The sequence below is a fragment of the Pristiophorus japonicus genome, chromosome 17, assembly GCF_044704955.1.
Source record: "Pristiophorus japonicus isolate sPriJap1 chromosome 17, sPriJap1.hap1, whole genome shotgun sequence".
Taxonomy (NCBI): Eukaryota; Metazoa; Chordata; class Chondrichthyes; family Pristiophoridae; genus Pristiophorus; species Pristiophorus japonicus.
Window position 1 is genome coordinate 9,228,867 of NC_091993.1, and position 21,110 is coordinate 9,249,976.

General features: G+C 43.2%; 1 protein-coding gene across 6 annotated transcripts in view; it reads right to left on the bottom strand.

Annotated features, from left to right (window-relative positions):
• Positions 1-952: 952 nt before the first annotated feature.
• rab27a (RAB27A, member RAS oncogene family) overlaps positions 953-21,110 on the bottom strand; it is a 120,679-nt gene continuing 100,521 nt past the window's right edge. For all 6 annotated transcript variants that reach the window (XM_070859300.1, XM_070859301.1, XM_070859297.1 and 3 more), the window contains 4 exons: positions 20,708-20,793; positions 13,549-13,652; positions 10,538-10,661; positions 953-2,217 (listed from right to left, as the gene is read on the bottom strand). In XM_070859300.1, the coding sequence (XP_070715401.1) occupies positions 2,016-2,217; positions 10,538-10,661; positions 13,549-13,652; positions 20,708-20,793 (516 nt within the window). In that variant the 3' untranslated portion in view covers positions 953-2,015. The remainder of the gene's footprint in view (positions 2,218-10,537; positions 10,662-13,548; positions 13,653-20,707; positions 20,794-21,110) is intronic.

Below are 21,110 nucleotides of genomic sequence, written 5' to 3' on the forward strand. Positions count from 1 at the left end.
GTCCCCGAGTTCTAGTCTCCCCCATCAGTGGAAACATCCTCTCTGCATCCACCTTGTCAAGCCCCCTCATAATCTTATACGTTTCGATAAGATCACCTCTCATTCTTCTGAATTCCAATGAGTAGAGGCCCAACCTACTCAACCTTTCCTCATAAGTCAACCCCCTCATCCCCAGAATCAACCTAGTGAACCTTCTCTGAACTGCCTCCAAAGCAAGTATATCCTTTCGTAAATATGGAAACCAAAACTGCACGCAGTATTCCAGGTGTGACCTCACCAATACCCTGTATAACTGCAGCAAGACTTTGCTGCTTTTATACTCCATCCCCTTTGTGATAAAGGCCAAGATTCCATTGGCCTTCCTGATCAATTGCTGGAACAGTATGCTAACCTTTTGCATTTCATTTTGTAATGAAAATTTCCACTGATTTAATTCAATTTATTCACAAATGAACTCAATTGAAAAGTATTTTTCCCCAACAATAAAGATTCAAAGCGATCCGACCACAGCTGTGCTCGACCTCTACTAATCTGATTTGACAATTGTGTTCCATTTGGCTAACTACTATTCTCAGTACGATGCAATTGAGGATAAATTCAATCGGTGCTCAAATGTGCACTTTGTCGTCAAGTCAATTGCTACCTTCAGCACCTCAGTTAACATGTCAATATACAAGATTTGAGCCAGGGCAACAAATGACTGGAAGAAAAAACCATTTTACAATAGCTACTCATCCTGTGAATATTGTGGTTCACGAGCAACCAGGGGCAATCCTTGTATCGTACAATAGGAGGCAGAGTGAAAGGACTCAGTCCAATCTCTCCCTGTTAACTTCCTCTGCAATCAGCTTCATTGTGAAAATACCACTATTTCAAGGAATACTATACAATTTCAAACCAAAACAGAAAGAGGAGGGGATTTTATTTCATTGGAAAGGTAATTCTGACAGTATTTTCAGAACAAGAATTTATTTTTAAAACAGCATTGTAAACAGATACATTGAGAAAAATACAATAATTTGTATCAAATCTAATTACATCTACATTCCAGAATCCTTTAATGCAATGGAAACAATTTAGTATTCCTAAAATTCTGAACTGCAGTACACATTGATTTAGACCTCTGCTTCATTTACTAAAGTGCTCTCTGACCTTCATTTCAGTAGCCCAACATGTACCAAATCAATTCAAATACCACAGTAAATAAAAGTACTGTTTTTAAAAAGGAAAATAATGTTTATCAAATAAGAGGAGTTCATTAAATAAACTCCACCTGGAATCTAATTCTTTCAATCAAGTATTTGGCAGGTTTTAAACATTTTGGCATCACTCCAGTGTATAAACTTGGCAATGCATCAATAGTAGTTTAGGCACGTAACTTGTAATGAAGTTAAACAAATCTTCAGGAAAAAAAAATGAAACCTAATACACTTTGCATATGTTTTGCTCAAAATCACAAGAACCAGGAATTAGCGCTGAAACCATAAATAATGAACCGGACACCAAGCGAGAACAATTGATTTTCAGAAGAAGCCCCAATGTTTTAAAAGGGAAAACAAAATAGAAAGACTATAAACATATGATGTACCAAGAAGACCCATGTAAAATGCAGGTTGTATAAGCAAAGACTGTGCATTGGGCGTTTGATTAATTTTTGGCTGTTGATTCTTACCATTGCGGGGCCCATATTGTACTCATTAAAATTATCAACAGCAATGGCCAAAGACAGTTTATCTGCCGCTTCTATGTGCACGATCTTGCACCAGCCCACAATAAAACTACTGCTGGTACTCAGCCTGCCTTGACCTCCTGTAGAAACAGAAGAGTACATATTCACACAAGGCATCAGCAACCCCTTTCATTTTCCTTTTTGACGGTCCGCAAATAAGTAATTAGTCATTTTGTTCTCATTATACCAAAATATTAGTTGGGGAGTGCGAGAGCATGCATTTGGTTAAAAAAAAAAAGGGAGTGTTTAGCTCAATTATTAACAAAAGGTTCCCCCACAGGTCAACCTAGCAAGCACATTTGCTTTTGTCCTGGTCTTCTGCATTTAGTTGTTCAGTGGAGCTGTGGCCATTAGACCTTACAACTCCTTCAGGTATCCAAGATTTGTCCACACACCGTTCCATGCGCTTCATGATGAGCTCCAACAGTGTATCCACTGCCTTATTCACATTGGACGCAGTTGCTGCACTGGTTTCAAAGTAGGGTAGTCTGTGAAGAAAGCAGGCCATCAGCTAGATATAAACAATATAAATTTAAAAAAAAGGTGTAAATAACATACGTTAAGCTAATGGATGCAGGATAGCGATTAAATGCAAATATTGTAACAGTGAAAACCGTCGACCTTTTAATAAAACCAACCATAATTAACTGATGCACATTACTATCAAACAAAACCCAATCAAGCTTTAATGTTGCTTAATTGCATCAAGACATGAATTTGTCCTCACATTGCCATTATGTTGAAGGACATTAAGGTCATAGAATCATAGAAACTTACAGCACAGAAGGAGCACATTTGGCCCAGTGTGTCCATGCTGGTCTCAACATAATCCAAGGTCAGTAACAGTCTAGAGATATCTACTTTCCAACAGGGTCATTTGGCTTTACTGGTCCCCTTCATTTGATGTTATTGCCTGCATAAGATTTGCAGTTATATAATATCTAGGTCAATCCTTTTAGGGGTTTATAATATTTGTCAATGAGGGGAAGTAGATGTTGACCTCACATCTGACCCTCAGGATTCTGCTGTTCACCTCCCATCTGCCTTCGTAGAGATGGTTTGTATCTCAATTGCCTAACCAGTGTGTAGAATCCATTTGATCTTCAAATGTGCCTACTTGGCCCTCAAAGAAAAAGACAGTACCATAAGTGGGTATTAAGCCCTGGGGTGCAAAGTACGCTGCTTCACACTGTATTCCACAAGCTGAGAAAATAGGTTTCAGAGCCAGAGACACAGTAGTTGTTCATCCAAGTTTCCAACTAAAATGGTTCTGAAATCAAGTACTGCGGAAATGAAGCATTGACAGTTGGTTATCTGCTGCGCTCTTATGCCTCTGCTTTATTTTTCAGCTCGTGTGTAATTATCTTGTTTGTAAAAGCCTAAATGTTACAGTATGTCCTCTATGCTATGAATATGGGATAAAAGGGGTAGTTATTAGACCGATGGCATGGTATCTCATTCACAGCATGCAGCAGGGTGCAAGCTTCAGTTCAGGGGACCTGTCTACTTATGGAATGAACCCTTTTTGCAGCGGACATGGATAACCGTGTTGAGAGACATCCCTGTTTTCACAATTTTAATAATTATGCCAATAATTGATTGGATTTACCACAGTCTGACCAACCCTGTAAAACTACTTGCAATTGTTTGTGTGCTTTCTTGGGTTAATCAGAGGCTGTTTGCAATGGTTAGCAGTCTATTGCACACAGGGGGGCAGAAATTCAGGTATGCCAGCTGGCACACCTATTTTTTTCAAAGTCCTGGAGGAAATGGATCATAATGGGGGCGGGTCTTGGACTCAAAGCCAGGCTGACTGGCTGAAAATGGGTCAGAAGGCCTGTCCACCGCTGTCAATCAGCATGGTGACATCACAGCGCGTGTGCATCACCATGCTCTCTCCCCTCCGTTAAAGGGGAGAGATTCTGGCTTTTTAAAAAAAATAAAATAAACTTTGGCCACTGGACTACCAGGGAGGGTTTCAGCCAGGCCAGTGGTCTGGCACCCATGAGGGGGTGCCAGGCTGCCCACTAGCGGCCCGGCCATTCCGGCAAACCAGGGGCCAGTATTTTGCCGGCCGGTTTGTAAGTCGGCCGGCAAAAATTCTTGAACAGCAGCCGAGGCAGTGGGCCCTCCCCTTGAAGGGCCGTCGCCCTGCCGAGCCCACAGTCACTCTGCATAGGTGCACGGACAGAGAAACCCATCGGGGGCATCACGTGTATGGGGTCCAGGCCGAAAAATCCCCGACCTGGGTTTAGATTGGGTCGGTCATTCAATTTTTCGGAATGGCCACTGCAAATGGGCCTCAGACCCTGAATTTTGGCCCCATGGCCTTTAGCAGTGGGCTTAATAGTTTACTCAGCAACCAGACAATCCTGCTTGCATGATTAGATTTTATTAATGTATTAGTCAAACTATGCTTGCAGCACATTTAGTCAAAATAACCCGTAATTTGCAGTCAGCAGCAAAGCAAAGGCACTCGCAGCTGGCCTCGAAGAAAGCTGGCCAGAGATCTTGCAATCTATGTGCCGAGAAGTTTGCCTTTCTCGACGTGAAATTGATTGTTGGGATTCCCAGCTGCTGCAATGTCAATAAGCCATCTAAGCAGCCAATCACATTGAAGAATTCTCACAGACAGCAAACCAAGAAATGAAAAGTAGCTTTCATCCGGACTTTAAAAAATTGTTAGAGCGTGAAATAAACATTGGGACTTTCACATAACACAACATGAACAAACGTGAAAAATGTTTAAGTTTAAAAAAAAAATTGTAACCCTAATGGAGAAATTTGACACTCCTCCAATATAAAAATTACTTTTTCAGGGCCAGATTGTTTAACAGTCAATACACTTAAAACCCCAGTTACACCTATTCCAACAAAGCTTGACATTTAATGGGGTATTTAACAGCGATATTAGTGCAGAAAAGCCCAAGCTTCTGTGAGTTGCACTGATTATTGGCTGGGAGGGGAGGGGGAGTGGGGGGGGGTCCCACAATGCAGATGTGTCAGGAGCAGTGAATGACCAACCACAAATTCAGGATTTGTGCATGCGCTAAATCCTGAAGTTGCGGTCAGTTTCAGAGGAATAATGATGACAAACAAAATCTGAGCCAACACTGAAAAGAAAACCAACCTTATAAACAAGTGGAGATATTAAACTGCACGCGATTTAGAAGTCCGCGAGGTATAATTATGGGTCACAAAATAGTTCACAATATCAACCTGCATTTCCACTTGAAAGAAATCAGTACAGTGGTATTCAATTCGGGCCTTTAGCTGATTCAGTGACAAATTGGTCTTAATCCCAACAGCAGCAATTTTAATTCCTTATTCCAGCTGTGTTTTTTTTTTAAAACAACGCACTGTTAAATTAAAGGCTCCTTTGAGAAGGAATTTCAAAAAGAAGCAATTTACAAGACCACATCTCATTATAGATACTGCAGCTCTGACATTAGTTTTACACAAATCATACATTTCTAATGCAATCAGGTACATGAATAATACAATGCAATTCCACTCAGTCCTCGCCTCAGTCTCCCAAGATGAGCCAGCTGCTGTAATACAGAATTTCTCTCCTCAATTCTATGGCAAGTTATTTGGATTAACATGGTGTGATTTAACACTGGTCTTTCCTTTGCGACTCCTCATTCCCCTCTCCATCTACTCTTCCACAATTCTTGATTGAAATTCACGTCATTCCCACCTCCTACAAAAGCAACACACTGGCCCCAAGTTTCCACATGATTTGCTCCTGATTTTTAGGAGCAACTGGTGGAGAACGGAGTATCTTAGAAATCGCAATTCTCCACATTTAAGTTTTGTGCAGTTCTAGTCAGTTAGAACAGTTTCGCTTTCGAACAGAATTTTTTTTTTCAAAAGGGGGCGTGTCCGGCCACTGGCGCCCGATTTGAAAGTTTCCACAGTGAAAACGTACTCCAAACTAACTTAGAATGGAGCAAGTGAACATTTCGACATATTCTCTCCTTTCTGCAGTCAGGTTGGACACACTATCCCGCCTCGCTTTCCTCTGGTTCACTTGTGTATTGATTTCCAGTTCATTTCTCTCCACCATTAAAAGGTTAAGTATCCCTGTGCGTGTTGGGTCGTGTCAGGTTGTGTTTTTCTGCAGGCCGTTTCTCTGGAGGGCACAGCTACAGGAGTCCGAGAATTCAAAAAGGAGTAGATAGCGAAGAATGGAAGATCCGACAAGTAACGTACAGAAAATCCTTCTACTGTCAACTCCTCCCGTACAAACATCAGGGCATTACGTTCATACTAAACAATTGAAGGTTTCTGGATGAAAAATGAATCTGCTCATTTTCAGCCTGTGATAGTTCCAGTGTTAGAGCCTTAGGACAACAACTTTTTAGGGAATACAGCAAGTCCCTCAGCTTTCGGGGAAAGCTCCAGTATACCAGTGAAATAAATCACAGCTCACATTCTTTGGCTAGTCTAGTTTCAGTATAGGAGACAAATATATATATGGCATTATGGCAATCTTCCGATTTAACATAACTTATTGTCATGTATGTACATTGTTTGTAGCCACCAGATGGCGTCATTGCTGGAGACCACTGAGCAGCATGGTGCTGCTCAGGTATAAAAGGCCAGCCATTTTGAGAGTCAGGCACTTTGGACCTGAATAAAGCAGAGCCAAGGTTGTTCCTTGCTTAGTTAAACAGTACTCAGTTTGAACCTTTATTGCATACATAACATTTATAAAATGTGCCTACCGCATGTAATTAAAGCAACCGAATAACAAAAATGCAATTGGATGAATCTAAAAATGGCTATGAAGCTGGTTTATAAGCAGCTCATTTGAAACTTTGACCCCCTATTTCACATTGTGAACAAATTGCATACTTCCATTGTACCCCAAAATCCTTACACCCAACTAATGGTGCCCAGGAGCCTGAAAACAGTTATCCTCAAGTTCTCCAAGCTGCTGATGCACCATCACCTCAGGAATACATTTTGAAAGGGTGCTGGGTGGAATTAGTGGAATTCATTGAAGCAGAGATTCTTCAACTGTTGGCCGTGAGGTCTGTCCATCTGGGACATGGGAAGCGGCAAGGAATGATTATGGGATGGTTTCCACAACAAAAATTGGACTGCTCCTGTTTCTGGATCACTGATCAGGGATTGCTGTGAGCTTTTAATGGTCTGGTGCAAGGGTCAGATGTAGGTTCCTTTGACTGGTAGAAACAAAGGTTGTGCTGCCCACATCACTGGCACCCAGTGCAGCCAAGACCCAGAGAGGGCCACACAGTGCTGTGCAACACATTTGAGCTATATTATTGAAAGTATTTTGTTTGACACAACAGGATGAGGTCCAACCTTGGCTCAGTACTCTCACACTTGCCTCTGAGCCAGTGCATGTGGACTAGAGTCCCACTTGAGTATATAATATAGGCTGCCAATTCAGTGCAGTACTGCGGGAGCACGACAGTGACAAAGGTGCTGTCTTTCAGATGAGACATCAAAGAGGCCCCAAGTAACATCTTAGGTGGATGAAAAAGATCCCACGGCACCATTCACACAACAGCAGGGAGTCTGCCTGGTGCCTTGGCCAACATTAGTTCTGCAACCAACATCACTACAACTGACTGCCCAGGTCATTCATGGTCTGATGTTGGTCCACCTTACTGTGTACAAACAGGTTAGCCTGCATATCAAAAGTATCTGACTGAAACATTTTGGGACATCTGAAAACATGAAAAAGACACTATATAAATGCAAGTCCTTTCTTCTTTCAATAATCTACCAATGTCAGACCTGTGTTCTCCTAGGTAACCAGTCAGTCAGTACCTGCAGTGAATGGACACAAGTGTCTGAGAATATTTTACTGGTTGGGGGATGCAAAGAGAGGGGCACTTATTTTTCCTTTGGTTTTCTGGCTTTGAAAGAACAGATGATAGATGATAGGATGATGGCTATGGTGGAGTAACAGTAGAGGGCAGCTGATGGTAAAGGGAGCACTTGTGTGTGAGAGATCTGGTCTCCTTACCCAAGGAAGGATATACTTGCCTTGGACAGAATGCAACGAAGGTTCAGTGGATTGGTTACTGGGATGGTGGGATTGTCTTATGAGGAGAGATTGAGTAGACTAGGCCTATATTCTAGAGTTTAAGAGGTGCTTGGCAGAGCTAATGCTGAGAAAATGTTTCCCCTGGCTGGGGGATGTAGAATACGGGGTCACAATCTCAGAATAAGGGGTCGGCCATCTGGACTGAGATGAGGAGAATGTTCTTCACTCAGAGGGTGATGAATCTTTGAAATTCTCTACCCCAGAGAGCTATGGGTGCTTAGTCGTTGATTATATTCAAGACAGAGGTCGATAATTTTTTGGGGAACAAAGGGAATTAAGGTATATGGGGATAGTGACATTGATTTCAGTTTCATCAAAAAAAAATGTTCTTTTAAAAGTTCCTCAACTGTCAGCCATCATCAATCCAACAAAATGTAATACTCAACGAAACCAAGTATAATTGCCCCTCAATAAAACAGACATAAAGCTCTTTATGCCTGAATACCAATAGATGCCTCCAATAATCGCTGCCCAACAGGAGAATGGAACCTGTAGTAAGCCCCAGGTGGGCAGAGGAAACGTTTCAAGGACACCCTCAAAGCCTCCTTGATAAAGTGTAACATCCCCACCGGCATCTGGGAATCCCTGGCCCGCGACCGCCCAAAGTGGAGGAAGAGCATCCGGGAGGGTGCTGAGCACCTCGAGTCTCGTCGCCGAGAGCAAGCAGAAACCAAGCGCAGGCAACGGAAGGAGCGTGCGGCAAACCAGACTCCCCACCCACCCTTTCCTTCAACCACTGTGTGTCCCACCTGTGACAGACTGCAATTCCCGCATTGGACTGTACAGCCGCCCAAGAACTCACCGAAGAAGTCTTCCTCGATTTCGAGGGACTACCTATGATGGTGAAACTTGCGCTCCCTCCCTGTGGGACTCTGCTCAACATCTTCAAATCATGGCACAGCGGATCAGCAGGCTTCATCAGTCCTGTGCAGCTCAACAGCACACCACGCTGCCTGCACCCGACACTGCCCACCCATCACCCTGTCCATTCTTAAAATACCTTTTCAAAAATTGGAAACACGATGATGAACATACTGAAGGTAGTAGACAACCTACCAACTGCTCTCCAACCTACATCATTCATCTCCCCAGCAACAATACATAGTCAATACAGAAAAATGAACCGTGTTGGTTAGATATAAAGCAGAATACAGTCCCTACATGTGAAAGCATTGCTATAACATAGACTCGACTAATCACAGGGGAAGGTGTGCTTCCCAAAATCATAAGAGTCAATGTCGATATCCAATAAATTAAGGAATGAAAAACAATTTCACTATCACAAAAAATGCCAAGAGATTCGAGCACCAAATGTGAATGGCAAGATGACCTGAAACAGTGCATTCAATTCTATTCCACTGCTCCCAAATGGCTAGTAAAGGGGCACGTTGTCAGAGAGCAGGATAGTAGAGACCGATTTTTCTAAGTCAAACACTACAATATTCACACCATAATAAAATGTCAGATATTCCATTTGAGAAATCAGACATTCAATACTGGTACAGGACATGGATCACCTTCTATTCAAATACAAATCATACTTTGATTTACTTTCTTCCCACATTGGCAAGCAACACTCCGCTCGTCACAAGGGGAAGTATATGGAGCAGGCACTGATTAGCCAGCAGCACAGGTTATCTGTAAAACTAGCAAACCATGTATTATTAACAAGGTGCAACGCATCCTACTCCCCATTGATATTTCACTACAATAGCAGGCTGCATAAATGATATATAACTACACACACTACTTATCTACCCCAATGCAACCCTGAGCACTGGAAAATACTCGATAGCTGATGTCAGGCTGCCAACTACTGGATCAAAGTCACCCAAATAGGTTAAAGAAGTGTAATTGCTTGCACCTCGATTTCCAGCAATCTTGGGTCACTCAGGATTAAGAGCAACACTTCAAACTTCCATATTTTAATACAAATTAAACTAGTAGCTGGTAGAATTTCAATGAACTTATGCACTGAAGTATAAACCAACTTGTTCGATCATGGACTAAGCAACACACATGCTGGGTTCATGGGCGCCCAGCCTCAATCTAATTGGCTCGATGTCTTCCATTCAACAGTCATCTATTAGCTCCAGTTTCTCCTCTTCCACTTTTTAAGAATTGTTTAAAATATTTAAGCAAACACACAACTCATTTACACCTGACTGACACGAGGAGGAAGAATTGTTGCACAATTAACACGTGTACTTTTTTTTCTCTTTCCCACAGCAGCTGTCGATGACTCTACCATTTACACCCTATCTCAACTCGTCTTTTGTTTCTTAACTTGTCCCATTACCGTCTCCTTTTGCCTTGCACCATCATCCCTTTTGTCCCTTAATCTCTGCCTTCCAGCCTATCACAGACCTTCTCTTGTTCTTTCCTCCCCTCCCCCTATATTTGCTTAAAAACCTGTTGAATCTCTAACTTTTTCCAGTCTGACAAAGGGTCATCGATCTGAAATGTTAACTCTGTTTCTCTCTCCACAGACACTGCCTGAGCAGCTGAGTATTTACAGCATTTTTTGCTTTTGTAACAATTATACTGGACTACTTAACCTGTAAATATTTCCTCAGCAGCCATATTGGACGTGCTGCTTTGAGATATTTTTACGGGCTATTTTAGCCACCGTGTCAAGACTCAATAAAATTCACTCAAGAAATATAGAGGCTTCCCATTAGATAAACATCACACATTTTACTGCTTGGGAGGAGAACACTTACCCATATTTCTCTGCCAACTCCTTGGCATCTTCTTCTTTTACAGCCCTCTGATCCTCTAAATCACATTTATTGCCGCATAATACAATGTCCGGGTTTTCACAATATGCGTGTATCTGAAGCTGACCTAGAGTAACATTTATCAAAGAGACACATAACTGTATTTTAACTGCAGTAAAAAGTGATCATCACAATCCTTCACAAAATATCCGTTGCAGGTGAAGCATTGAGCAGAGAATACTACGGATACAAGACAATTCCAATCGTCTTCCCTTGCCTTCCCCCACAAAGAACAGGGAACACCCTGAAAAGGAACATCCCAGGATAAGGCACACAGTGGCTCGAGTATCTTTTTTTAAATGTAATTTTTTTAAATAAAAGTACACCTGAACCAGAGATTAGTGATTTGATTGGATTTAAAAACTCGTAATGCTCGTAATTCACCTCCTGACTTCCACTAAATGCATCAGCCGTGGCTCAATGGGAAGCACACTTGCCGGAGTTAGAAGGTTGTGGATTCAAGTCCCATTCCAGGAACATGAGCACGTTTAAAAAAAAAAAAATCGAGGCCAACACTCCCAGTGCAGTGCTGAGGGAGTGCTGCGCTGTCAGAAGTGCCGTCTTTTGGATGAGACGTTAAACTGAGGCCCGTCTGCTCTCTCAGGTGGACGTAAAAGATCCCATGGCACTATTTTGAAGAACTGCAGGGGAGTTATCCCCGGTGTCCTGGCCAGTATTTATCCCTCGATCAACAGAACAACAAAAAAAAAATTGATTATCTGGTCATCATCACATTGCTGTTTGTGGGAGCTTGCTTGTGTGCAGATTGGCTGGCATGTTTCCCACATTACAATAGTGACTACACTCCAAAAGTACTTCATTGGCTGTAAAGTGCTTGAAGACGTCCGGTGGCCGTGAAAGGCGCTATATAAATGCACGTCTTTATTTCTTTTCTTTAAATCGCCAATGCTTTTGTGAAGTGTGTGAAATCGCAGTCCTTTCCACTTCACTGAAGGGGATGAGCAGTGGATCAGAGCCAGAACAATAAGATCCTCCATTTGTATAGCTGGGGTTGTTACAAAGATGCCCTCACTAATGGCCAAACCTACACCTATAATTCACAACTGTGGGGTTTTTCTACAGTGGGATCTTATCCAGGAGTAATCTTTTACAAAGCTACCCCTTCTGTTCTTAATATAGGATTTTACATTCAAACTTTAACTCAAATTTATAACTTCTTAACCTCGTTGTGCAATAGTTGTTTTGCTTATATTGGTCAACAATTGAAAAAGACTCCTTCACATGGTCAACCGACAGGTGCTTTTTTGGGGTGGAGATCAACATCTCGCTGCGCGGGACCTCCAGGCTCTCACGTGGAAGAAAGGGCCATGCGGGAAAATGTGAGCGCCCATTAAAAGGGACCGTCCACAAAAAATAAAATGAATGGGAACATTGGTGGAGGCGTGAATCCAACGCAAATACCTCAGCAAGCGCCTCCCCCTCCATACAACGTTGTTCTTGTGTCAGGCCTCTCTGTTCAAGAACACAAGCGGCTGTCAGCCAGGTGCTGATCCACAATATCTCCGTATAAAGTCAGGACTGCAGCTTGGTTTCAAATTCATTGCGGTTACATTTCTTTTGGCTTTCTACATGAAATGTCAAGTGTAGCAAAAGTCCCACTGATTTATTGTGAACAAGGGAAGAGCAATGTAGACCAAAACATCGAAGTGTAATTACTGCTCAAGGGGAGGTATGACATAACTGGCTACATGATGCACGAGGTACTGAACTACTCACCAGGCACGTCTCCCACATTCATCTCTTATGGATGAATTCTAAAATCCCTAATTGTTTCTGGCTGCCCTACACAGTACATAACCCTTGGCTGAATAAACCATTGGGGGGGGAAAAAAGATACTGAAAGAAATTCAGCCAGACATTAACACAAAAATGATTAAAATACAGGAGATATGATGCTCAGAGCTCGATGCACGTTTCCCCCCCCCCCGCCGGCCATTTAAAATTAAATTCCTAGTGAACAAGTTTGGTCAATTACAAACTGTCTAACTTCTCAACGAGCTCGCACAGTCTGCAGGGTAATTAAAAATGTTTTAGTTGACTAAAGTCATGTTGAATTTAACAGTTACAAGATCAACCTTTTCAAAATGTAAACCCCACCAGTGTGTAAAATTATTCAAATATTCTAGGCATTTAGAAACATTTTTATAAAGAGCAAAATGGTTAATGAGATTGCCATGGAGGTCGAAGGAACAGAAGAAATAAAAGCAATTAAACAGGAGAAAGAGATATTAAAAGGAAGCAAGAACAAGCTCTGGGAGGGCTGCCCCGATGCTCTGCAGCAGGTATGGATGACAGGCAGAAAGCAATTGTGAATGCGAGTGGATTTCAGGTCAGCTAATGATTCAGAATACTGCACACAGCACAGGCCAGGGAATTCACATCAACACTGGCAGGTTTATCAGTGCTACAACCTGCAGGCAACATAGGCTGTGTATAACTCTGCACACGTACATAGAGGCTTCAGTAAACCATTCAGGGTTTCAGATCAAAAACAGGAGGGGAGAAAAAAAAAAATGACCAATTCTTTGAAATGTAATTGACTTGCTAAAAGTATAATGGCCGATTTACCAATCTGGACAGTATGAAATGACAACCAAGCGCTTCTGTATCGGTATGAATGCAAGGACATCCGTCTCACCCCCATCCCACTTCACAGACATCCCGGTTTTTAACACCCCATTCCCACGTACACTTCAGTGGGCAAGTAGGTGAATAGACCTGGATCACTGCCGTTGTTGACCTAGCTCGAAGGACATAGAAGTAAGAGCCAGGAGACTGACTGCTCCTACCCCGCAGAGAAACTCGAGCACTGTTACAATCTACCTATATATCGGTCATGTCAAAGCAAACGATAAAACAACACGTTTTGGGCTTAAGTTAACAGAAGCAAGCTTTTTTTCTTAAATGTAGAAAGGACTCTCAGCTGAACTTACTTATCCAGTTTCTGACATTGAGGAAACTTTGCTCATTTGTCAAGTCAAATATCAAAAGAAAACCCATGGCATCTCTGAAAAAAGCAGTCGTTAGGCTACGGAACCTGAAGGAAGAGAAAAAAATCAATTGTAATACATCACAGGGCTTCAATAGCAAAAACCTGATGCAACTGGCATAAGTCGATAACAGAAAAGGTTATGTCTGTGCAACATTAAAGTTAGGAAAATACAATTACAAAAAAGTGAAAGAACTAGGATAGGAGCTCTGGTGTTCAAGCAGCTTTGGCAATGTGAAGACCATAGAATTAGCGACTATCTCAATGTGCTCTGGAACTCCCGCCCTAGTTTGCTTAAAAGCCTTCTCAAAACCAGTGTTTTTGATTGTACCTTCAGCCCCTCCCCCTGCACTCTTTTCCCCCCCCTCCCCCTGCACTCTCTCCCCCTCTTCCCCTTCCCCCCCCCTGCACTCTCTCTCCCCCCCCCCGACACCACTGCCTCATAACCTCTCTCCTGCTCCCTTCCCCCAAGTTATCCTTTTTAACCTCTTGCGCAATGTCAACTGTTCCTCCTCTTGTGCGTGAGGAACACGTCTCGAAATCCAAGTCGTTTTCGGGACAATGGCTACAGCACCAAAGAATAGGGACCAATTACCCATCTCTGGCCCCAAATGAAGTCTTTCTGATCATTTGTACGTCAGGACTGTAGAAATACATGGGCGGAGAGAAAGGGGCAGGGCTTATAACTTTATATTATAAAGTCAGAAATCAACGTGTGCCCAAAAACAGAGGGAGGAATGTCTTTTTAGGAACCTGGCTAAAGTTTCACCTTGTATTCATCCTGTTGAAGATGAGCTTTGATTCAGTGACACTGTCTCAGTGGCCATTTCACCTCAGCCAAACCTATGTGCTTCAATATTTCTTAACTAAAATGTTTTAACATTCCATGGTGCTGAAAAAGATGAATCACCTTTAAAGAACAGCTTGTATTTTATACAGCACCTTTAACAGTAAAATCATCCCAATGCATTTCACAGCAGTGTCATAAGACAAAAAAATACATTTGACACCAAGCCAGATAAGGAGAAACTACAGCAGATGGTCAAAGAGGTAGGTGTTATGGAGCATCTTAAAAAGGAGGAGAGAGAGGTAACATAGAAACATAGAAAATAGGTGCAGGAGCAGGCCATTCAGCCCTTCTAGCCTGCACCGCCATTCAATGAGTTCATGGCTGAACATGAAACTTCAGTACCCCCTTCCTGCTTTCTCGCCATAACCCTTGATCCCCCGAGTAGTAAGGACTTCATCTAACTCCCTTTTGAATATATTTAGTGAATTGGCCTCAACTACTTTCTGTGGTAGAGAATTCCACAGGTTCACCACTCTCTGGGTGAAGAAGTTTCTCCTTATCTCGGTCCTAAATGGCTTACCCCTTATCCTCAGACTGTGACCCCTGGTTCTGGACTTCCCCAACATTGGGAACATTCTTTCTGCATCTAACCTGTCTAAACCCGTCAGAATTTTAAACGTTTCTATGAGGTCCCCTCTCATTCTTCTGAACTCCAGTGAATACAAGCCCAGTTGATCCAATCTTTCTTGATAGGTCAGTCCCGCCATCCCGGGAATCAGTCTGGTGAACCTTCGCTGCACTCCCTCAATAGCAAGAATGTCCTTCCTCAAGTTAGGAGACCAAAACTGTACACAATACTCCAGGTGTGGCCTCACCAAGGCCCTGTACAACTGTAGCAACACCTCCCTGCCCCTGTATTCAAATCCCCTCGCTATGAAGGCCAACATGCCATTTGCTTTCTTAACCGCCTGCTGTACCTGCATGCTAACCTTCAATGACTGATGTACCATGACACCCAGGTCTCGTTGCACCTTCCCTTTTCCTAATCTGTCACCATTCAGATAATAGTCTGTCTCTCTGTTTTTACCACCAAAGTGGATAACCTCACATTTATCCACATTATACTTCATCTGCCATGCATTTGCCCACTCACCTAACCTATCCAAGTCACTCTGCAGCCTCATAGCATCCTCCTCGCAGCTCACACTGCCACCCAACTTAGTATCATCCGCAAATTTGGAGATACTGCATTTAATCCCCTCGTCTAAATCATTAATGTACAATGTAAACAGCTGGGGCCCCAGCACAGAACCTTGCGGCACTCCACTAGTCACTGCCTGCCATTCTGAAAAGTACCCGTTTACTCCTACTCTTTGCTTCCTGTCTGACAACCAGTTCTCAATCCACGTCAGCACACTACCCCCAATCCCATGTGCTTTAACTTTGCACATTAATCTCTTGTGTGGGACCTTGTCGAAAGCCTTCTGAAAGTCCAAATATACCACATCAACTGGTTCTCCTTTGTCCACTTTACTGGAAACATCCTCAAAAAATTCCAGAAGATTTGTCAAGCATGATTTCCCTTTCACAAATCCATGCTGACTTGGACCTATCATGTCACCATTTTCCAGATGCACTGCTATGACATCCTTAATAATTGATTCCATCATTTTACCCACTACTGAGGTCAGGCTGACCGGTCTATAATTCCCTGTTTTCTCTCTCCCTCCTTTTTTAAAAAGTGGGGTTACATTGGCTACCCTCCACTCCATAGGAACTGATCCAGAGTCAATGGAATGTTGGAAAATGACTGTCAATGCATCCGCTATTTCCAAGGCCACCTCCTTAAGTACTCTAGGATGCAGTCCATCAGGCCCTGGGGATTTATCGGCCTTCAATCCCATCAATTTCCCCAACACAATTTCCCGACTAATAAAGATTTCCCTCAGTTCCCCCTCCTTACTAGACCCTCTGACCCCTTTTATATCCGGAAAGTTGTTTGTATCCTCCTTAGTGAATACCGAACCAAAGTACTTGTTCAATTGGTCTGCCATTTCTTTGTTCCCCGTTATGACTTCCCCTGATTCTGACTGCAGGGGACCTACGTTTGTCTTCACCAACCTTTTTCTCTTTACATACCTATAGAAACTTTTGCAATCCGCCTTAATGTTCCCTGCAAGCTTCTTCTCGTACTCCATTTTCCCTGCCCTAATCAAACCCTTTGTCCTCTTCTGCTGAGTTCTAAATTTCTCCCAGTCCCCAGGTTCGCTGCTATTTCTGGCCAATTTGTATGCCACTTCCTTGGCTTTAATACTATCCCTGATTTCCCTAGATAGCCACGGTTGAGCCACCTTCCCTTTTTTATTTTTACGACAGACAGGAATGTACAATTGTTGTAATTCATCCATGCGGTCTCTAAATGTCTGCCATTGCCCATCCACAGTCAACCCCCTAAGTATCATTCGCCAATCTATCCTAGCCAATTCACGCCTCATACCTTCAAAGTTACCCGTCTTTAAGTTCTGGACCATGGTCTCTGAAATTACTGTTTCATTCTCCATCCTAATGCAGAATTCCACCATATTATGGTCACTCTTCCCCAAGGGGCCTCGCACAATGAGATTGCTAATTAATCCTCTCTCATTACACAACACCCAGTCTAAGATGGCCTCCCCCCTAGTTGGTTCCTCAACATATTGGTCTAGAAAACCATCCCTTATGCACTCCAGGAAATCCTCCTCCACCGTATTGCTTCCAGTTTGGCTAGCCCAATCTATGTGCATATTAAAGTCACCCATTATAACTGCTACACCTTTATTGCATGCACCCCTAATTTCCTGTTTGATGCCCTCCCCAACATCCCTATTACTGTTTGGAGGTCTGTACACAACTCCTACTAACGTTTTTTGCCCTTTGGTGTTCTGCAGCTCTACCCATATAGATTCCACATCATCCAAGCTAATGTCTTTCCTAACTATTGCATTAATCTCCTCTTTAACCAGCAATGCTACCCCACCTCCTTTTCCTTTTATTCTATCCTTCCTGAATGTTGAATACCCCTGAATGTTGAGTTCCCAGCCCTGATCATCCTGGAGCCACGTCTCCGTAATCCCAATCACATCATATTTGTTAACATCTATTTGCACAATTAATTCATCCACCTTATTGCGGATACTCCTTGCATTAAGACACAAAGCCTTCAGGCTTGTTTTATTAACACCCTTTGTCCTTTTAGAATTTTGCTGTACAGTGGCCCTTTTTGTTCTTTGCCTTGGGTTTCTCTGCCCTCCACTTTTCCTCATCTCCTTTCTGTCTTTTGCTTTTGTCTCCTTTTTGTTTCCCTCTGTCTCCCTGCATTGGTTCCCATCCCCCTGCCATATTAGTTTAAATCCTCCCCAACAGCACTAGCAAACACTCCTCCTAGGACATTGGTTCCGGTCCTGCCCAGGTAGAGGCAGAGGGGTTTAGGGAGGGAGTTCCAGAGCTTAGGGCCCAGGCAGCTGAAGACTCAGCCACCCATGGTTGAGCAGTTATAATCAGGGATGCTCAAGAGGGCAGAATTAGAGGAGCGCAGACATCTCGGGGGGTTGTGGGGCTGGAGGAGATTACGGAGACAGGGAGGGGCGAAGGCCATGGGGGGATTTGTAAACAAGGATGAGAATTTTGAAATCGAGGCGTTGCTTAACCAGGAGCCAATGTAGGTCCAGGAGCACAGGGGGTGATGGGTGAGCGAGTTGGGACACGGGCAGCCGGGTTTTTGATCACCTCAAGTTTACGTAGGGTAGGATGTGGGAGGCCAGCCAGGAGTGGGTTAGAATAGTCCAGTCTAGAGGTAACAAAGGTACGGCCGAGGGCCTCAGCAGCAGGTGCGCTACTGAAACCTACAAAAAGGTAAAAAGGCAAAAAGGCAGCACCTAGTCACACAAATACAGACTCTACCCCACAACTGACATCAGGTACGTTCAAGGGGCGAGACCTTCAGTCACATCAGCCCGATGTTGGAGCCATTTCCCCCACATCAGAAACGCAAGTGCCCAGGTACAAACAGTCTGTGTGCTGTAATTTCAGTCACTGCCATTACCGCGAATGCGGCTGCTTTCGAGGCAGTGATTATCTCCTGCCGGCATTGGAGAAATCTGAATCCCGTCTCCGGGTAACTATGGGAAGATCAGCCGGAAGTAGTTATCTTGCCGATATGGATAAGCCTTGGCAGCTGATGAAAGGCTTCGCCACCAATCGCTGCTTTACTACCATTCACAGTCTAATAATTAACAGCAGAGAGACAGTCAACTCATCGGTCACAAAATACCCAGTGGTGCTGGGGAGCCCAGTGAGCTCCCTGCAGGTATGGACACAGCACAGCCTTCCTAACTTCGGAACACGAGAGGTGAACAGGACTCTCAACTGGTGGTGAACGGAAGTTAAAAGTCATCTTTCAGTGCAGTAAAAATGTAAATATTATTTTTTGCAGTCCCTTGGCTGTGGGGATTTTTGGGATCACCATTTAGCAACCGTCTTCTTCATTCTCACTGGAGTTGGAGGCAGACATGCACACACAGACTATGTCTGGAGAGAGAAGGAAAGTGCACCTCCTGTCTGGCCATCAGGAACAGAGGCAGATACAATGAATATACCACTCTGCACCATGGGGAAGCTGCACGATTTAAGTCAGAATGTGGGCGGTCACTATCCTGATCTCACACAATACATAGAGGCTTGTTCTACCAGATTCCTCCTTTTTTTTTTTTTTGCAGTGGTGCAATTCTTTTGTAGTTTGAAGGTAGGGCACAAAAAAAGGGTCCTAGTGTCACACTACTCAAAACGGTGTTTACATTACCAAAATGGAAATAAAAATCTGGGAATAAAAAAAATGGGAGTAAACATCCCAGAATGAGTTTTGAAACTTGTTGGCCAATATTTATCCCTCAACCATCACTAAAAAACATTACCTGGCCATGACCACATTGCTTTTTTGGGACCTTGCTGTGCACGATTTGGCTACCGCATTTCCTACATTACAAAAGTTGCTTTTTCAAAAGTATTTCATTGGCTGTAAAACACTTCGGGATGTCTGGAGATGAGGCACCACAAAAATGCAAGTTCTTTGTTTGTAAATCCCTTTGGGGAGGACACAGGAGTGAGGCCCAGGTAACAGTCTCAGCATATCCACGTTGGGGGGAGTAAGACAGCACACCTGAAGGAGGAGACAGCTTTCTGATGTTGGGTTCAAGTCTGGTCAAGTCGGAGTTGCTCATGGAACAAATTAGCATTCAGTCAGGTCCACCACCTCACTGCCCTACAGAAACTTGCAAACCATTAACAAGGGAACGAGCCGCCAACAGGAAATGTTTAAAATGTCAGTTAATTGAGGAACAACAAATGGGCCAATCTAGAAAAGCAACAAAGTGTGCCTCATTCTGCAATGTGACCAGGGCAGTTTGCTGTAGAGAATAACTAGAGGCACACACGAATTTAGTTCCATGTACAGTTTGAGTTCTAGGATGGAACCAAATTTTTGACCAACCTTATTGAATAATGTGTGCGCGCGTGTGGTATGGGGCAGGGGGCGGCAAGAGGTATTTCAATATTATTCATAAATAGAGGCAGAGTACAAAAGGAAGTTATGAAGCAGCTTTATAAAACACTGCATCGGCCTCAGTTGGAGTATTGCGACCAGTTCTGGGCACCGCACTTTAGGAAGGATGTGGAGGCCTTAGCGAGGGCGCAGAAAAGATTTACAAGAATGGTTCCAGGGATGAAGGGTTTCAGTTACATGGATAGACTGGAGAACTGGAGAAGTTGGGGTTGTCCTTCTTAGAGCAGAAAAGATTGAGAGGAGATTTGATCGAGGTGTTCAAAATCATGGGGAGTCTAGACAGAGTAGATGGAGAGAAACTGTTCCCATTACAGAAGGTTTGAGAACTAGAGGACACAGATTTAAAGAGATTGGCAGAAGATTCCAAACACGACATGAGGGAAAATTTAATTTTTTTTTAATATAAGCGCAGTGGATTAGTTAGGATCTGGAATGCAGTGCCTGACAGGGTGGTGGAGGCAGATTCAATTGCGGCTTTCAAAAAGGTAATTGAATAAGCATCGGAAGGAAAAAGAATTTGCAGGGCTTCAGGGAAAGGGCGGGGGAGTGGGACTAGCGGAGGTATTCATGGAGAGGTGGCACGGGCTCGAAGGGCCAAATGGCCTCCTTCTGTGCTGTAACCATTCCATACATTGAAAATAAAAGAATCAAACACAGTATCCACAGATCTTATTGCACACTCTAGTAATAAAAACAACTTGAAATGGTAACACTCACCTTTCCTGACCGGCCGTGTCCCACAGCTGAAGGTGGATCCTCTGCCCCCTCCCTGCATTACCATCTGGACCACTGGCCTTATAAACCTATAAAAAAAAGATTACAACTTTATTAAAAAAGATCAGCAAGTTAGGTTACGGCAACAAGTGGGGAGGATGTAGGCCATAGCTGGAGGGGGTCGGTAGTTTGATATAGCTCACTCCTGTACAAGCACCAGCAGATTTAGCTTGGCCTGTCTGCCAAAATCATCATAGGCAGTCCCCCAAACGAGGATGACTTGCTTCCACACCAAAAGGGATGAGTTCACAAATGTTTCAATAAAGGACCTGATATTCCAGTCCGGAACTCCAATTGAAGGGTGGAAGATGACTGTGCGTGGATTTATTTATTTATTTATTTTTTT